This window comes from Scyliorhinus torazame, chromosome 20 (genome assembly GCF_047496885.1).
Source record: "Scyliorhinus torazame isolate Kashiwa2021f chromosome 20, sScyTor2.1, whole genome shotgun sequence".
Taxonomy (NCBI): Eukaryota; Metazoa; Chordata; class Chondrichthyes; order Carcharhiniformes; family Scyliorhinidae; genus Scyliorhinus; species Scyliorhinus torazame.
Window position 1 is genome coordinate 13,994,264 of NC_092726.1, and position 16,101 is coordinate 14,010,364.

General features: G+C 47.3%; 1 protein-coding gene across 5 annotated transcripts in view; it reads right to left on the bottom strand.

Moving 5' to 3' along the window:
* Positions 1 to 16,101, bottom strand: part of cdca2 (cell division cycle associated 2) — a 73,368-nt gene that overhangs the window by 20,851 nt on the left and 36,416 nt on the right. For 4 of the 5 annotated variants that reach the window (XM_072485687.1, XM_072485688.1, XM_072485686.1 and 1 more), the window contains 5 exons: positions 15,964 to 16,018; positions 14,701 to 15,045; positions 13,932 to 14,174; positions 3,667 to 3,785; positions 2,089 to 2,209 (listed from right to left, as the gene is read on the bottom strand). In XM_072485687.1, the coding sequence (XP_072341788.1) occupies positions 2,089 to 2,209; positions 3,667 to 3,785; positions 13,932 to 14,174; positions 14,701 to 15,045; positions 15,964 to 16,018 (883 nt within the window). The remainder of the gene's footprint in view (positions 1 to 2,088; positions 2,210 to 3,666; positions 3,786 to 13,931; positions 14,175 to 14,700; positions 15,046 to 15,963; positions 16,019 to 16,101) is intronic. The other variant, XM_072485689.1, reaches the window with a different exon arrangement.

Genomic DNA, 16,101 nt, shown 5'->3' on the forward strand with positions numbered 1-16,101 from the left:
CCCGAGTGAGACTATTATATACTCGTCCCACTGTCAAGACTAATGCGATATAGGGACATGAGGAGGCAGGAATGTCCATTGTCCCTGGTGTTGTTTGCGCTGGCAATTGAACCTCTGGCTATCGCACAAAAGAATGCAGAGGTATTGCAAGAGAGGTGAAGGAACAGCGGGTGTCCCTTCTTTATGACCTGTCTCTTTCCTTCTTCTCCCCCCCCCCAAACCCCCACCCCCCCTCCGAGAGGGTGAAGGGGGACTTGACGAAGTGGGCCACCCTCCTGCTTTCCTTGGCAGGAAGAGTACAGATGGTCAAAAATAAAATTTTGTCACGGCTCCTATTTGAGTTCCAGTCCCTCCCAATCTTCCTCCTTGGATGGGTGGCCAAGTTAATCTCGGCTTTTGTATGGGCAGATAAGACACCCAGAATTCAGAGAGCCTTTCTGCAGAGGGGATGGCACTCGGGAGAGCTGGTGTTATCAAATTTAATGTTCTACGATTGAAATGAAATGAAAATCACTTATTGTCACAAGTAGCCTTCAAATGAAGTTCCTGTGAAAAGCCCCTAGTCGCCACATTCCAGCGCCTGTTCGGGGAGGCTGGTACGGGAATTTTACCGTGCTGCTGGCCTACCTTGGTCTGCTTTAAAAGCCAGCTATTTAGCCCTGTGCTAAACCAGCCGGGCGGTGAATATTGAAATGGTGCGTCAGTGGTGGGGAAGCAAGGGGCAGTGTGGTTGCAAATGGAAGTGGTCTTATGTTGTTGGGTCATGTTTAAGGGCATTGGTCACTGCCCCTCTCCCATTTTCTCTGGTCAACTTCACAACAAACCTGGTAGTGGTGGCATCCCTTAAAATCTGGAATCCGTTTCGGCATCATTTTAGATTAGGGGGCAGGTCAGTATTGTTGCCAATCTGCAGAAAGCCATAGATTTGTACCATCTGGGACAGACGCAATCTACATGATTTGGAAGAGGGAAGGGATCGAGAGGATTAGGGATCGGTTTGTGGAGGGTAGGTTCGCAGACTGGAGGAGTTGGAAAGAAAAATACCATTCACAAAAAAAGGTGTACACAAAGAACTCTCTTTGTTCCCCCAGTTGCCGAGTCACACATTGATGAATGGGATGTTAACTTGTGATGAGTTGGGGGAAAAGGAGGATCTCGAATATATATGGATGGTTGCTGGAGATGGGGAAGGCTTTGTGAGAAGAGATAAAGAAGAAATGGGAAGAACTGAGCTTGGCACTGCAGGGAAGGGCCTGGAGTGAAGTATTATATCGGATAACCTCTACTTCCTCTTGTGCCAGGCTGAGCCTGATACAATTTAAACTTGTCCAGAGGGTGCACGTGACTACAGCATACAGCATGCATGAGTGGGTTCTTCCCCGAGGTGTTACGGTCCTGCCCAAAATTGGTTGAGTTCTGCGTCTCGGTCTTTGAGACCATGCCGGTAATTGTTTTGGTGAGATTGGAGCAGTGTCTATTGGTGTCGATTTTTAGGGTGGCAGATTTGCCAGAGCTTCTAAAGAAGACGGCTGATGTCTTGGCCTTCGCCTCCCTGATTACCCGACAACGAATCCTGCAACGAATCCTGCTTGGATGGAGCTGTGTTGCCAATCAGCAACTCGGCGAGATGGGGAGACATGGCCAAATTTCTGAGACAAGAAAAGATCAAAAATGCCCTCAGTGGGTTGGAAGAAGGGTTATCCTCAAGGTGGGGGCCATTCATCACTGTCTTTAAAGATCGGTTTGTTGCCAGCAATAGGGTGAGAGCTGAGGGTTCCGGGGTTATAATAGTTAGTTTGCAGAAACAAAAACCGCTTCTAATATATTAGAGTGTTTTTGTTATACGTTATTGAAATTGGAATAAAATATATTTTTTAAAACTCAGTTGAAACAAGCTCATAACGCACATCAAAATTTAATGTGGTTCAGCGATACAACAGTGGTGGATTTACTAAATGAATCAGCAGCCAACATAATTCAAGACACTGTTATCGGCAGATTATATGTGAACATTTATGACTTCATTCGGATCCTAACATCCACTGCTGAATAACCGTACTGATGCCATGTTATGCATGATATTGCTACCTGTTTGTTGCGAATCAGAGAGATTCAGGATCTCCGGAGTGGACTTTTTCCTTTCACCCTGTTCTGAAACGTTAAATGTGTCCATGAATCCTGCCATCTTGCTCTTCAGCATTGCTACTTTCTGGGATTCCGAAAAAGAAGTTACTGAATCAAGATCGTTCAGGTTACACAATACCACAGATTCTGAAAAGGCTTCGTACTTATTAGTATTTTGGGAACCAAGGAACAGGGAACACGACAGATGAATGACTAGCTGGTCACCACTTGCACCAAATCAAGCCATGGCTGATAGGATTCTTTGAAATGATCAAGGGCACTCAAATCACTTTCTCTCAGTCATGGGTCGCGAGCGTACAACTGATTCAAATTGGCACTCTTCCATCTCATGGGTCATTACTTGTCAGGTGTTTGGGCTGCATGATGGCACAGTTGCGCTGAGGACCCCGGTTTGATCCTGGCCCCGGGTCCCTGTCGGTGTGGAGTTTGCACTTTCTGCCTGTATCTGCATGGGTTTCCTTCCACAGTCCAAAGATGTGCAAGTTAGGTGAATTGGCCATGCCAATATTGCTGAAAAGTGAGGTGGGGTTACGGGAAAGCAGGGATTGGGCCTTGGTAGGAGCAAGAGCCGGTGCAGACTTGATGGACTGAATGGCCTCCTTCTGCACTGGAGGGATTCTAACCCAAAGATCTGCAGGGTAGGCGGATTGGGCTCTCCAAATTACCCCGAATTGGAAAAAAAAATGTTTTAATTGTCACGTAGAGTTACAGCATAGCAGGCCATTTGGCCCAGCATGTCTGGACCGACTCTCCAAACAGGTATCATTGCTCAGTGTGATTCCTTGAACCCTGCACATTCTCTCTGCTCGAGTAATTATCTGATGCTCTCCTGAATGCCTCAATCGAAGCTGCCTCCTCTATACTTCCAGGCAGGGCATTGCAAACCCCAACTGCTCATTGTGTAAACAAAATGTTTTGTCAAATCACATATGCTTGTTTTGTAAGTCATTTTAAAATTGTGCCCTCTCGTTCTTGATCATTTAACGAGCGGAACAGTTTCTCCCCGTCTTTTCCTTTCCTGTCCCATCACTAGGATGGAAAAGGACAAATTGCTCCTTTGAAGCCGAGGCAGCAAAATCTTGTGACACAGTAGACTGAGTTTTGATCTCCATCTGAAAAGAGAAATGCTCCATTCCCCAGCATGAAATATACCACACCTCAATGAGCACAAGACAAGTGGCAATAGCACTTGTGGGCCTGTTTTTGTTTGAAGCTGCACAATGAGCAAAGCAGGATATTTTACCCAATCGAACATCTGGGTCAGCCCAGGTTGCAGCAAGCTTATTTGAACTGGGAACCATAACTGCCCCATCTCCCACACCCCAGAGGCACTATGTTCAACTGTGGCACCAAAGACAATTTTTGCACCCCATTTCTATTCTAGTTCAGATCAGTCAACCCAGCAGAGATCACGGATCAAATAGCAACGCTCCAAGGGCATTTATCTGCATAGCATTTGGGAGAACCTTGATCGTAAACACAAATGTGTAATTGTGAGCAATGCCAGTTCCTGAATTATACCTGTCGCTGCATTCTCTGTCTGGCGATATAGCAGATAAGACTGTTGGTCTCTGGGGATCCTCGGGCTCCAACAGAGGATGCTCGTCGAGAAAATCTCTTTCTCTGTGCGGATCGCTTTTCTGGAAGACAAATTTAAGGAAATATTACACACATCATACATCTTGGCAAGTCAAATGCTGAAACAGTAATGTTATTTTGAAAACTATTCTATCAGGTATCAGCCTCCAAACTTGAACAGCAAGGAAATGTAAGGTGGCAGGCAGAACTTCCTCTCCATCAGCGATATCACTCATGTGGACCCTAAGCAGGAAACCTCGTCAGTAAAAGATTGGCATTTTAATTGTTAAAACTGAGGTAATACAGTCAGTTGCTCCAACACAGATCCTGGTCAACAGAGAGTGGGTCAAATTAGAAAGTTCAATTGGGAGGGTCACGGATCAGGCACAAATAACATGGTTACAACACAAGAAGCTATTCAGTCAACCTTACCTGTACCTGCTTTCTACACGAGAAACCCAACTTTCCTAATTCTCCTGCCTTTTCTTTGCAATCTTGGAAGGGCAGACAAAAGGTAGACGGCGGTAGTATGCATTGCTGGTTAAAGAGGAAATTAACACAATCGTGAAAAGGGATATTAGCTCCAGCAATGTGGAATCTGTTTGGGCGGGGCTGAGAAACACTACAGGGCAAAAACTTAAGCGGAGGTTGTATATAGACCCGCAAACTGTGGTGATGTTGGAAATGGCATTAAACAGGAAATTAGACTTCCGGGTGCGGCGGTGACCAGCTAAGTCGCACGTTTCGGCACCTCCCATTTTAACGGACCTTTGGGCTCTTATCGGGAGCCCCAACGGCAATTTTCGAAGGCTAGACTCACTGTGAGGCGACATAGAAGGGAGTCCCCCCGGATGTGAATGGACAGAAGAGATAATAGTGGCCAGATTGCGGAGGATCCTCTGGAGCAGCGGCAAAGAAGGGAAGTGAGAAGCAAGATGGCGGTGGAGGGAGGCCAGTTGGTATGGGGCCTGGAACAGCAGGAGTTCCTCCGGCGATGTGTGGAGGAGCTCAAGAAGGAGGTGCTGGCGCCGATGCTGCAGGCGATTGAGGGGTTAAAGGAGGCGCAGAAGACCCAAGAGATGGAGCTCCGTGGAGTGAAGGCAAAAGCTGCCGAAAACGAGGACGAGATACAGGGCTTGGTGGTGAAGACGGAGACGCACGAGGGACTGCATAAGAGGTGTATGGAGAGATTGGAATCCCTGGAAAATAGCTAGAGGAGGAAGAACTTAGGAATCTTGGGTCTTCCCGAAGGGGCAGAGGGAGCCGACGTTGGGGCGTATGTGAGCACGATGCTTCATACCTTAATGGGAGCTGAGGCCCCGACGGGCTCCCTGAAAGTGGAGGAAGCGTACCGAGTCCTCGTGAGAAGACCAAAGGCAGGAGAAATACCTCGAGCAATAGTGGTGAGGTTCCACCGCTACAAGGACAGGGAGATGGTCCTGAGATGGGCGAAAAAGACACGGAGCAGCAGGTGGGAGAACGCGGTGATCCGCGTGTATCAGGATTGGAGTGCGGAGGTGGCGAGAAGGAGGGCGAGTTTCAATCGTGCCACGGCGGTGCTCCACAAGAGGAAAGTGAAGTTCGGAATGTTGCAGCCGGCAAGACTGTGGGTTACATACCAGGGTAAGCACCACTACTTCGAGACGGCAGAAGAGGCGTGGACATTTATTGAAGAGGAGAAGTTGGACTAGATTGGAGAAAGAGTGTTTGAAATGAAGTAGTGAGGTAGGTGGTGGTAAGGGACTGTGAATCAGACGGGGGAAAAAAATTCCCCTCGAGGGGGGGGCACGAAGAAATGTGGGCGCCGGTGGGGAAGGGGAGGGGGAAGGAGAGAGGGAGCTGCGCCATCAGGGGCGGGGCCGAGAGGGAAGCGTGGGCTTTGTTCCCGCGCTATGGAAATTGTGGCGGGAAAAGGGGGCGCAGGAAGGAGGGGGCCTCACATAATGGGAGGATAAGGATAAACGGGGGAAGCCGAGGTCAGCCAGAGTTTGCTGGCTTCCGGAAGCAATATGGGGGGAGCAACTAAGCTAGAGGGGGATCTAGCGGGGGGGGGGGGCACTAAGCTAGAGGGGGATCTAGCGGGGGGGGGGGGGGGGGGGGTTAGCTGGGTTGCTGCTACTAAGGGGAAGGGGGAGCTGTTATGGGATGGGATGGTCGGGCGCCGTCGGGGGGATAAGCGGGTGCGTGGGAACCGGGTGAGGAGCTGGTCTAAAAAAAGGGGATGGCTAGTCGACGAGGGGGGGGGGGGGGGTAAAGAGCCCCCCAACCCGGTTGATCACGTGGAACGTGAGAGGGTTGAATGGGCCGATTAAGAGGGCAAGGGTACTTGCGCACCTAAAGAAGCTAAAGGCAGACGTGGTCATGCTTCAGGAGACGCACCTGAAACTGGCGGATCAGGTCAGATTAAGAAAAGGATGGGTGGGACAGGTATTCCACTCGGGCTTGGATGCGAAAAATAGAGGGGTGGCAATACTGGTGGGGAAACGGGTATTGTTTGAGGCGAAGACCATAGTGGCGGACAGTGGGGGTAGATATGTGATGGTGAGTGGCAGATTGCAAGGTGATGCGGTGGTGCTGGTGAATGTATATGCCCCGAACCGCGATGACGTGAACTTTATGAAGCGTATGTTGGGGCACATCCCGGACCTGGAGATGGGAAAGTTGGTAATGGGGGGGGGGAGAAGAGAAGAGACTTCAACACGGTGCTGGACCCAGGGCTGGACCGGTCCAGATCTAGGACCGGGAGGAGGCCGGCAGCGGCCAAGGTGCTTAAGGGCTTTATGGAGCAGATGGGAGGAGTGGATCCCTGGAGATTTACTAGGCCAAGGAGTAAAGAGTTTTCCTTCTTCTCCCATGTCCACAAAGTGTACTCCCGGATAGACTTCTTTGTCCTGGGAAGGGCGCTGATCCCGAAGGTGGCAGGAACGGAGTATTCGGCTATAGCCATTTCAGATCATGCCCCACATTGGGTAGATCTGGAAGTAGGAGAGGAAAAGGAGCAGCGCCCACTCTGGAGATTAGATATGGGACTGTTGGCGGACAAGGGGGTATGTGTAAGGGTGAGGGGATGTATTGAAAGGTACCTAGAGATTAATGATGACGGAGAGGTCCAGGTGGGAGTGGTCTGGGAGGCGCTGAAGGCGGTGGTTTGAGGGGAGCTGATCTCCATAAGGGCCCATAAGGGGAAACAAGAGGGTAAAGAAAGGGAGAGATTGTTGAGGGAGATTTTGAGGGTGGACAGGCAATATGCGGAGGCTCCAGATGAAGGGCTATACAGGGAAAGACGGAGATTGCACACGGACTTTGACTTGTTGACCACGGGTAAGGCGGAGGCACAATGGAGGATGGCACAGGGAGTGCAGTATGAATATGGAGAGAAGGCGAGCCGGCTGCTGGCCCAACAACTTAGGAAGAGGGGGGCGGCGAGAGAGATCGGAGGGGTTAGAGACGAGGAGCTAAACATGGAACGGGGAGCTGAGAGGGTGAACGGGGTGTTTAAGGTATTTTACGAGAGGCTATATAAGGCTCAATCCCCGGAAGGGAAAGAGGGAATGATGCGTTTCCTCGACCAGCTGGAGTTCCCAAAGGTTGAGGAACAGGAGATGACAGGACTGGGAGCGCAGATTGAGGTGGAGGAGGTGGTAAAAGGAATTGGGAACATGCAGGCAGGGAAGGCCCCGGGACCGGATGGGTTCCCGGTGGAGTTCTATAGGAAATACGTGGACCTGCTGGCCCCACTTCTGACGAGAACCTTTAATGAGGCTAGGGAAAGGGGAACATTACCCCCGACGATGTCGGAGGCGACGATATCACTGATCATGAAAAGAGACAAAGACCCGCTGCAGTGCGGGTCATACAGGCCTATTTCCCTCTTGAACGTAGATGCCAAGCTTTTGGCCAAGGTGATGGCGACGAGGATAGAGGACTCTGTCCCTGGGGTGGTGCATGATGATCAAACGGGGTTTGTTAAAGGGAGGCAATTGAATGCTCCACCGGAGGGGGAGGCGCAGATAGTGGTGGCGATGGATGCAGAGAAAGCATTTGATAGAGTGGAGTGGGACTACCTGTGGGAAGTACTGAGGAGATTTGGATTTGGAGAGGCGTTCATTCGATGGGTTCAGCTCCTGTACAGGGCCCCGGTGGCAAGTGTGATTACAAATAGGCAACGATCTGACCACTTCCGATTATATAGGGGTACAAGACAGGAATGTCCCCTGTCCCCGTTACTGTTTGCGTTGGCAATTGAGCCACTGGCCATAGCGCTGAGGGGCTCTAGGAAGTGGAGGGGGGTACTTAGAGGAGGAGAAGAGCATCGGGTGTCATTATACGTGGATGATTTGTTGTTGTATGTCGCGGACCCAGTGGAGGGGATGCCTGAGATAATGCAGACACTCAGGGAGTTTGGAGAGTTTTCAGGATATAAATTGAATACGGGGAAGAGTGAACTGTTTGTGATGCACCCCGGGGAACAGGGCAGGGGAATAGACGATTTACCGTTGAGGAGGGTGACAAGGGATTTCCGGTATTTAGGGATCCAGGTGGCCAGGAACTGGGGAACCTTGCATGAGCTTAACTTGGCACGACTGGTAGAGCAGATGGAAGAGGACTTTAGGAGGTGGGACATGGCGCCCCTGTCGTTGGCGGGCAGGGTGCAGGCGGTTAAAATGGTGGTCCTTCCGAGGTTTCTTTTTGTGTTCCACTGCCTCCCTGTACTGATTACAAAGGCCTTTTTTAAGAAGGTGGACAAGAGTATTATGAGCTTTGTGTGGGCTGGAAAGACCCCAAGAGTAAAGAGGGGGTTCCTGCAGCGCAGTAGGGACAGAGGGGGACTGGCACTGCCGAGTCTAAGTGATTATTATTGGGCCGCCAACGTGTCAATGATATGTAAGTGGATGAGGGAAGGGGAAGGAGCGGCGTGGAAAAGACGGGAGATGGCGTCCTGTAGGGAAACTAGTCTAAAAGCACTGGCGACGGCGCCGTTACCGTTCTCCCCGAAAAAATACACCACAAACCCAGTGGTGGTGGCAACTCTGAAAATTTGGGGGCAATGGAGACGACATAAGGGAGTGACGGGGCGAGTGACGGGTGCCTCAGTGTGGTCCCCGATAAGGAACAATCATAGGTTCGTCCCGGGAAGGATGGATGGGGGATTTAAATCTTGGCAGCGAGCAGGAATTGCGAAATTGAAGGACTTGTTCTTAGACGGGACGTTCGCGAGTCTGGGAGCACTGACAGAAAAATATGGGTTGCCACCTGGGAATGCATTTCGCTATGTGCAAGTGAGGGCATTTGTGAGGCAACAGGTGAGGGAATTTCCGCAGCTCCCGGCGCAAGAGATTCAGGACAGAGTGATTTTGGGGGCATGGGTGGGTGATGGTAGGGTGTCAGATATATATAGGGAAATGAGAGACGAGGGGGAGACGATGGTAGAGGAGCTGAAAGGAAAATGGAAGAAGGAGCTAGGGGAAGAGATTGAGGAGGGGCTGTGGGCAGATGCCCTAAGTTGGGTAAACTCTTCGTCCTCGTGTGCCAGGCTCAGCCTGATACAATTCAAGGTTCTACACAGGGCGCATATGACTGGAGCAAGGCTGAGTAGATTTTTTGGAGTGGTGGATAGGTGCGGGAGATGCGCGGGAAGCCCGGCGAACCACACCCACATGTTTTGGTCCTGTCCGGTATTGCATGGGTTCTGGGTGGGTGTGGCAAAAGTGATTTCAAAGGTGGTGGGGGTCCGGGTCGAACCAGTCTGGGGGTTGGCTATATTTGGGGTTGCAGATGAGACGGGAGTGCAGGAGGCGAGAGAGGCGGTTGTTTTGGCCTTTGCGTCCCTAGTAGCCCGGCGAAGGATTCTACTTATGTGGAAAGAAGCTAAGCCCCCGGGTGTGGAGGCCTGGATCAATGACATGGCAGGGTCCATAAAATTGTAGCGGATAAAGTACGCACTAAGAGGTTCGGCTCAAGGGTTCACCAGGCGGTGGCAACCGTTCCTCGACTATCTCGCAGAGCGATAAAGGGAAAATAGGAAAGGTAGCAGCAGCAACTCAGGGGGGAGGGGAGGGCTCATTTGGGTCCTCAGGGGTTTTATGTGTGTGTTTATATATTAGTTATTTATATTAGATGTTACGAAGTTACTATTTTAGTTACTATTTCTGTTGTTTCTTATTTTGTTGTTGGCAGTTGCCGTTAGTTAGCATATTATTTATTTTTTTTAAACGATCAATGTATATATTATTACAAAGTTGTAAAATGGAAAATTTTTGTTTGATCAAAAAACTTTAATAAAATATATTTATTTAAAAAAAAAAACAGGAAATTACAGCCGCATGTGATCAAGGAACATCTGAAATGTTCGACTTGAGGATTTGGTTCCTCACCCATATAAAGACTTTTCACAAGGTCACAGTGATACAACATAAAGCTCTTCCAACCCGATGATTTCATCCTCACAGAACACTCATCCTATTAATTTCACATTGCATCACTTGGCTGTTTTCTGCATGTCCTGAGCTCAGCAGTTGTAGATGCAGACTTAAGCGAATAAAAAATCATCCCGCACTTGGCCCTGCACGGTGGCAGTCGTTAGCACTGTTGCCTAACAGCGCCAGGGTCCCGGGTTCGATTCCTGCTTGGGTCACAGCCTGTGCAGAGTCTGCACGTTCTCCCCGTGTCTGTATGGGTTTCCTCCGGGTTCTCCAGTTTCCTCCCACAAGTCGTGCTCGTTAGGTGAATTGGGCATTCTGAATTCTCCCTCACTGTACCCGAATAGGCACCGGAGCGGCGACTAGGGGATTTTCACAGTAACTTCATTGCAGTGCGAATGCGTACTTGTGACACTAATAAAGATCATTATTATTACAATCTACATCCCAGAGTACTTTAAAAAATGGCCCGAGAAATAGTGGATGAATTGGTGGTCATCTTCCAAGATTCTATGGAACTGTTTCTCAAGATTGGAGGGTAGCTAATGTCATCCCAGTATTTAAAAAGAGAGATAGAGAGAAAACAGGGAATTATAGGCCAATCAGCCTGATGTCGGTAGTGAGGAAAATACTGGAGTCCATTACAAAATATTTAAGAGCAGAGTGATTGGAAAACAGTGGCAGGGTCAGACAGAGTCAGCATGGATCTATAAAAGGGAAATGATGCTTGACAAATGGCCTGGAATTCTTCGAAAATGTAATTAGCAAAGTTGACGAGGGACAGCCAGTGGATGTGGTTTATATGGACTTTCAGAAGGCTTTCAATGAAGTTCCACATCCTAGATTAGCTTGTAAAATTAAAGCACATTGATATATGGAGCAGTGTATCGAGATGGATAGAAAACGGTTAGCAAACAGGTAACAAAGAGCAGGAATAAACAAGTCTCTTTCCAAATGGCACGCAATGACATGTGGGGTAGGACCCCAGCTATCCACAATATACATTGCTGATTTAGATGAGGGAATTAAATATATCTCCAAATTTGCAGAGAACACATAGCTGGATGGGAGAGTGAGCTGTGAGGAGGATGCAGAGATGTTTCAGTGCAATTTTGACAAGTTCAGTAAGTAGCCAAATGCATGGCAGGTGCAGTATACTGTGGACAAATGTGAGTTTATCCACTATGGTCGCAAAAACAGGAAGGCAGATTATCTCAATTTCTCTAGATTGAGAGATGGGAATGTGCAATGAGGCCTGGGTGTCCTTATACATCAATCGCTAAAAGCAAGCATGCAGGTGCAACAGGCGATAAAGGCGGCCAATGGCATGTTGCCCTTCACAGAGAGAGGATTGGAGTACAGGAGCAGGGAAGTCTTGGTGAGACCAAATCTGGAATATTGTGTGCACTTTTGGTCTCCTTATTTGAGGAAGGATGTTCTTGCTATGGAGGGAGAGCAGTGAAGGTTTATCAGACTGATTCCTGGGATGGTGGGACAGCATATAAGGAGAGGTTGAGTTAATTCAGATTATATTCCATGGAGTTCAGAAGTATGAGGGAGAATCTTATAGAACCCGTCAAAATTTGAACAGGATGACACAGAGTCGATGCAGGAAGGATGCTCCCGATGGCAGGGATAGTCCAGAACCAGGGTTTACAATCAAAGGATATGGAGTAAACCATTTAGGACTGAGATGAGGAGAAATCTCTTCACTCAGAGTGGTTAGCCTGAGGAATTTGCTCCCAGAAAACAGTTGAGGCCAAAATATTGTATGTTTCAAGGGGTTAGGTTTAGCTCTTGGGGCTAAAGGGATCAATGGTTCAGGGGAGAAAGCGGGGACAGGTTACTGAGCTGGTTGATCAGTCATGATCATAATGAATGGCGGAGTAGGATTGAAGGGTCGAATGGCTACTCCGGCTCGGAGTTTTTAAATTTCTATGATTGGGAATGATTCTTAGCATTCTTCTTCCTGTTCTTTGAAACTAAAATATTTGTCTGATTACATAAAAATTGTGAAAACAAAATTTTGTAATGTAAAATATCTTCCTCAAGATCAAATTTGTCTTCACTATTTATCCATCTGCTAAACGTAAACTGACTGCTGCTCAGGTACGACACCACAGGTACCGTGTTCTCCCCAACATCCTGCTTCAGTGGCCATTTTTCATGCAAGATTTGACACTAGTGGTTCAGTAATCTGACAATGAAAACTGACCGAAAGCCCACGTATTTCCAAATATTAAACACACATACACATTTCCAGCACCTTGTGACTGGATCGTGAACCAGAGTATGAAACCTCAGGTGGTTTCCATGCTCTGGAGCCCAGGGAGAGCATCCTGACAAGCAAAACTCAAAGAAAGGTCATTTTGTTAGGGGTCTCCCTATTTGTTCCGTTTATTCCTTTATTTCCACTTTCTTTTATTTTTGCCATTTCATTTTTGATCCATGGGCATCACTTTAAAGCAATAAGTCTGTATCTTTAATTCACGTAGGAAGAATCCGGAAGGCTGTGCTCATTTAAACAGAAGTGGCAGACTGCCCGACATCAGTGAGAGATGGCTTGGTACTTGGTTTGACGGATTGGCTGGTGGTCAGAAGGCTGTGCTCTACCCTGTAATAGGTGGTGATTGGATCCTATTCCGATTAGATGCTTTTCAGAATCCCACGGTTTAAGTTTGGTTTCAGTTTTGATTCTGTCAGCGGGGTGAAAGAAAGGTCCAGCTAACTCTCCAGAAAGATCCAGCTGACTCTCTTCAGAAAGCCACTGTGAGGACTCACTCTCTCTCTAGATATGATAATGATCATGGCTTATTGTCACAAGTAGGCTTCAATGAAGTTACTGTGAAAAGCCCCTAGTCGCCACATTCCGGCGCCTGTTCGGGGAGGCTGGTACGGGAATTGAACCCGCGTTGCTGCCTTGTACTGCATTACAAGCCAGCTATTTAGCCCACTGTGCTAAACCAGCCCTGGTTGGGGCCTCCGGGTTTGAAGCTCGAAAGCCTCCGGGTGCTGTTTTCCTGGAACTACAGAGGACTGAAGACAAACTACGAACAGTTTGATGAGAAATAAGGTGCCTCTCCAGCGAAAGCCGAGAGTCATGCATTGCTAACCTGCAGAGTACCTGATTGAATGACGCTACAAAGATAATTACAGGCTGGAAACCAAAACCTTTAATCTGGAAGCTTGCTGTGAAGAGTGTGTGAAAGAACCATCATCTTTATTTGTCGGTCTTGCGTGAGTGTGTGTGGAGGGTGGACGCAGGTTAAAGTGGGTATATTAGGTATTAGCTTGTTGCTAACCATTTATATTGACTGCATATTTCATGATTGTTCTTATTATATATATTTAAAATAAATTTAGAGTACCCATTTCTTTTTTCCCCAATGAAGGGCAATTTAGCATGGCCAATCCACCTACCCTCCACATCTTTTTTGGGTTGTGGGGGTGAGACCCACGCAGGCAAGGTGAGAATGTGAAAACTCCACATGGACAGTGACCTGGGCCAGGATCGAACCCGGATCCTCGGAGCCGTGAGGCAGCAGTGCTAACCACTGCGCCATCGTGGATAGTTCTTACTATAAACAGTAATCATGTTTCCATTTACAAGCCTGGTGACTAGGATTATTGGGCAGCCGTGGGCCAAAGGTAACAGGTATTTTTATAATAATTATTGGTTAATTCACTTGTGTTGTGACTTTGGGGTACGTGGGGCTGGAATTGACCGCACACTAGCCCAGGGTATCGTAACAATGTGAAGTTTCTCCACTTCAGTCAGTTCCACATTACCTGCTGACTTCTGGTTGAACAGCTCTGCTGCGAATCCCAGTTGGTTTGCAGAACCCTGTGGAGTAGAGGGTGTTTTCACAGTAATTGAAGCCATTGCATGGGCTTGTTCCTTACCCATTAAGTCTTCTTCTTCGTTTAGAATATTTTCACCACGAAGATTGCTGCAAGGGGCACAATCACCGGGTGTTGCTCGGAAGAAAGCCCTCACCTCGCCTTCTCTATCAACTGTTTGTACTGTTGAGCCTATAAAGAAGAAAAAACAGTCAATTCAAATAAATGGATACAAGGTTTATCTACACATTGTGTTGGATTTCCAAATTTGTTCACAACTTCTCACAGGTTCCTGGTTTCATACTAAAATGTGGCCTCAATGACAGGTTCGGGAGGACTGGGAAGTAATCAGTCGCAGTTCCTGCTACTGTCGTAAATCCTCTGCCAAGTGTGTTCATTTGGTGAGAAAGAGTTCAGACTCAACAGTGCTGGCATTCACAGCCTAGATTTACATGAGAAAGCTGGATACTTGACCCGGGACTGGAGAACTGATGGAGTTCTTGGAAAAGTCAGCAAATTCAGAAAATTATGAAACAAAGAAATAAAGATAATGGCTTATCGTCCAATTTTTTGGTACCAATTTATTTTCAGTATTTGCACCACTGGATGCTCTCATGCACACCATCAGCTGTTCACTTCATTTTTACAGTTTGTGTTCTGGTATGCCCATGATCACATTAAGGGTCCGTGCAAACTCCCAAGTTTGGAAAAACGTTACCTTTATTTTCTCGAGCAACAGGTCTCCATGACAATTCATTAGTCTGAGTTAAGTCCTCACACAAGAGGTCCAGCTTGAATGATGTTGTTGGCAGCGTCACAGCTGTATTTTTAGATGTTTCATCTGATCCTTTTCGATGTAAAGACATTTGCTGTGTTCTGGATTGACACTTCACTAATTTGTGAACTTGCAATGGTTTTTTTTCTTCTAATGTTAGGGGTACACACAGTCTGTTATTTGCTTGTAATAGCCGTCTGCAAAATAGCTGCTTGGTGCTTCGATCTTGATTTTTGACTGGTGATATTGCAATTTCACGCAAGGGGTAATCTTGTAATTTCCTTTTGCCTGTTAATCAGAAGTATAGTTATGTCTTCACATTACCGACTGTAATTACAAATCGCAATTTGTTCCAAGATACTTTCATACAAGTTCTATACTTATAGAATTCCTCCAAACATAATTTCTACAGTGCAGTTAGGCATGGTTACAAACTACACCCTATCTCCCTCCATCATAGTAATAGGTTTCCCCACCCAGCTTCCTCATATTACTGACTGGAAGTCATCTTTGCAATGGAATACAGAGCATGACAAAATGTTCTCGAATACACAACATATTCCAATACCCAATGACATAAAATTGCTCCACCCACCCCCCACCGACTGAAATAACTGTGCCCCAGGACTCAATATTGAAGTGTCAACATGGTTGACCTTCAATACTGCAACCTCAAGGTATCTTTATTTTACTTTTTCCAATTTAGGGGCACTTTGCGTGGCCAATCCACTTATTCTGCACATCTTTGGGTTGTGGGAGTGTGATTTACGCAGACATGGGAAGAATGTGCAAACTCCACATGGACAGTGACCTGGGACCGGGACCAAACCCAGGTCCTAGGCGCTGTGAGGCAGTAGTGCTGATCACTGCGCCACTTTGCCGCCCTCTCACAAATATTTTTGAAAATGGCTTGAGTGCACACAATCTGGGCTGCCATTTTTGTGCAGTACTGAAGAGATATTGCATTTCAGTGATATCGTCCTTCAGGTACCATGATAAAATAGCTGTCTCGTGTCTCTGTGGACATTAAACAAGTGACGTTATCCTGACCAGCGTCTTTATCTTTACAACAGTAGAAACACATTTGCCCACATATAAGTGGCTGCAATCCACAAATGATCCATTGCATTGGAGACTCAACAAGACAGTGTATAAATCTAATTTCTTTGTATTACTCCACATAAAAATGAGAAACTGGTTCTTTACCAGGTGCTTTCCTCCTTGCCTTATTGGGTAAACGCTTTTCCGACATGAGAGTATCCTATTGTAATAATAACTCAGATGTAAAAAAGCACTCCAAAACAAACATTTAGAATTTACACAACCCGATGTCTCAAAAGATGT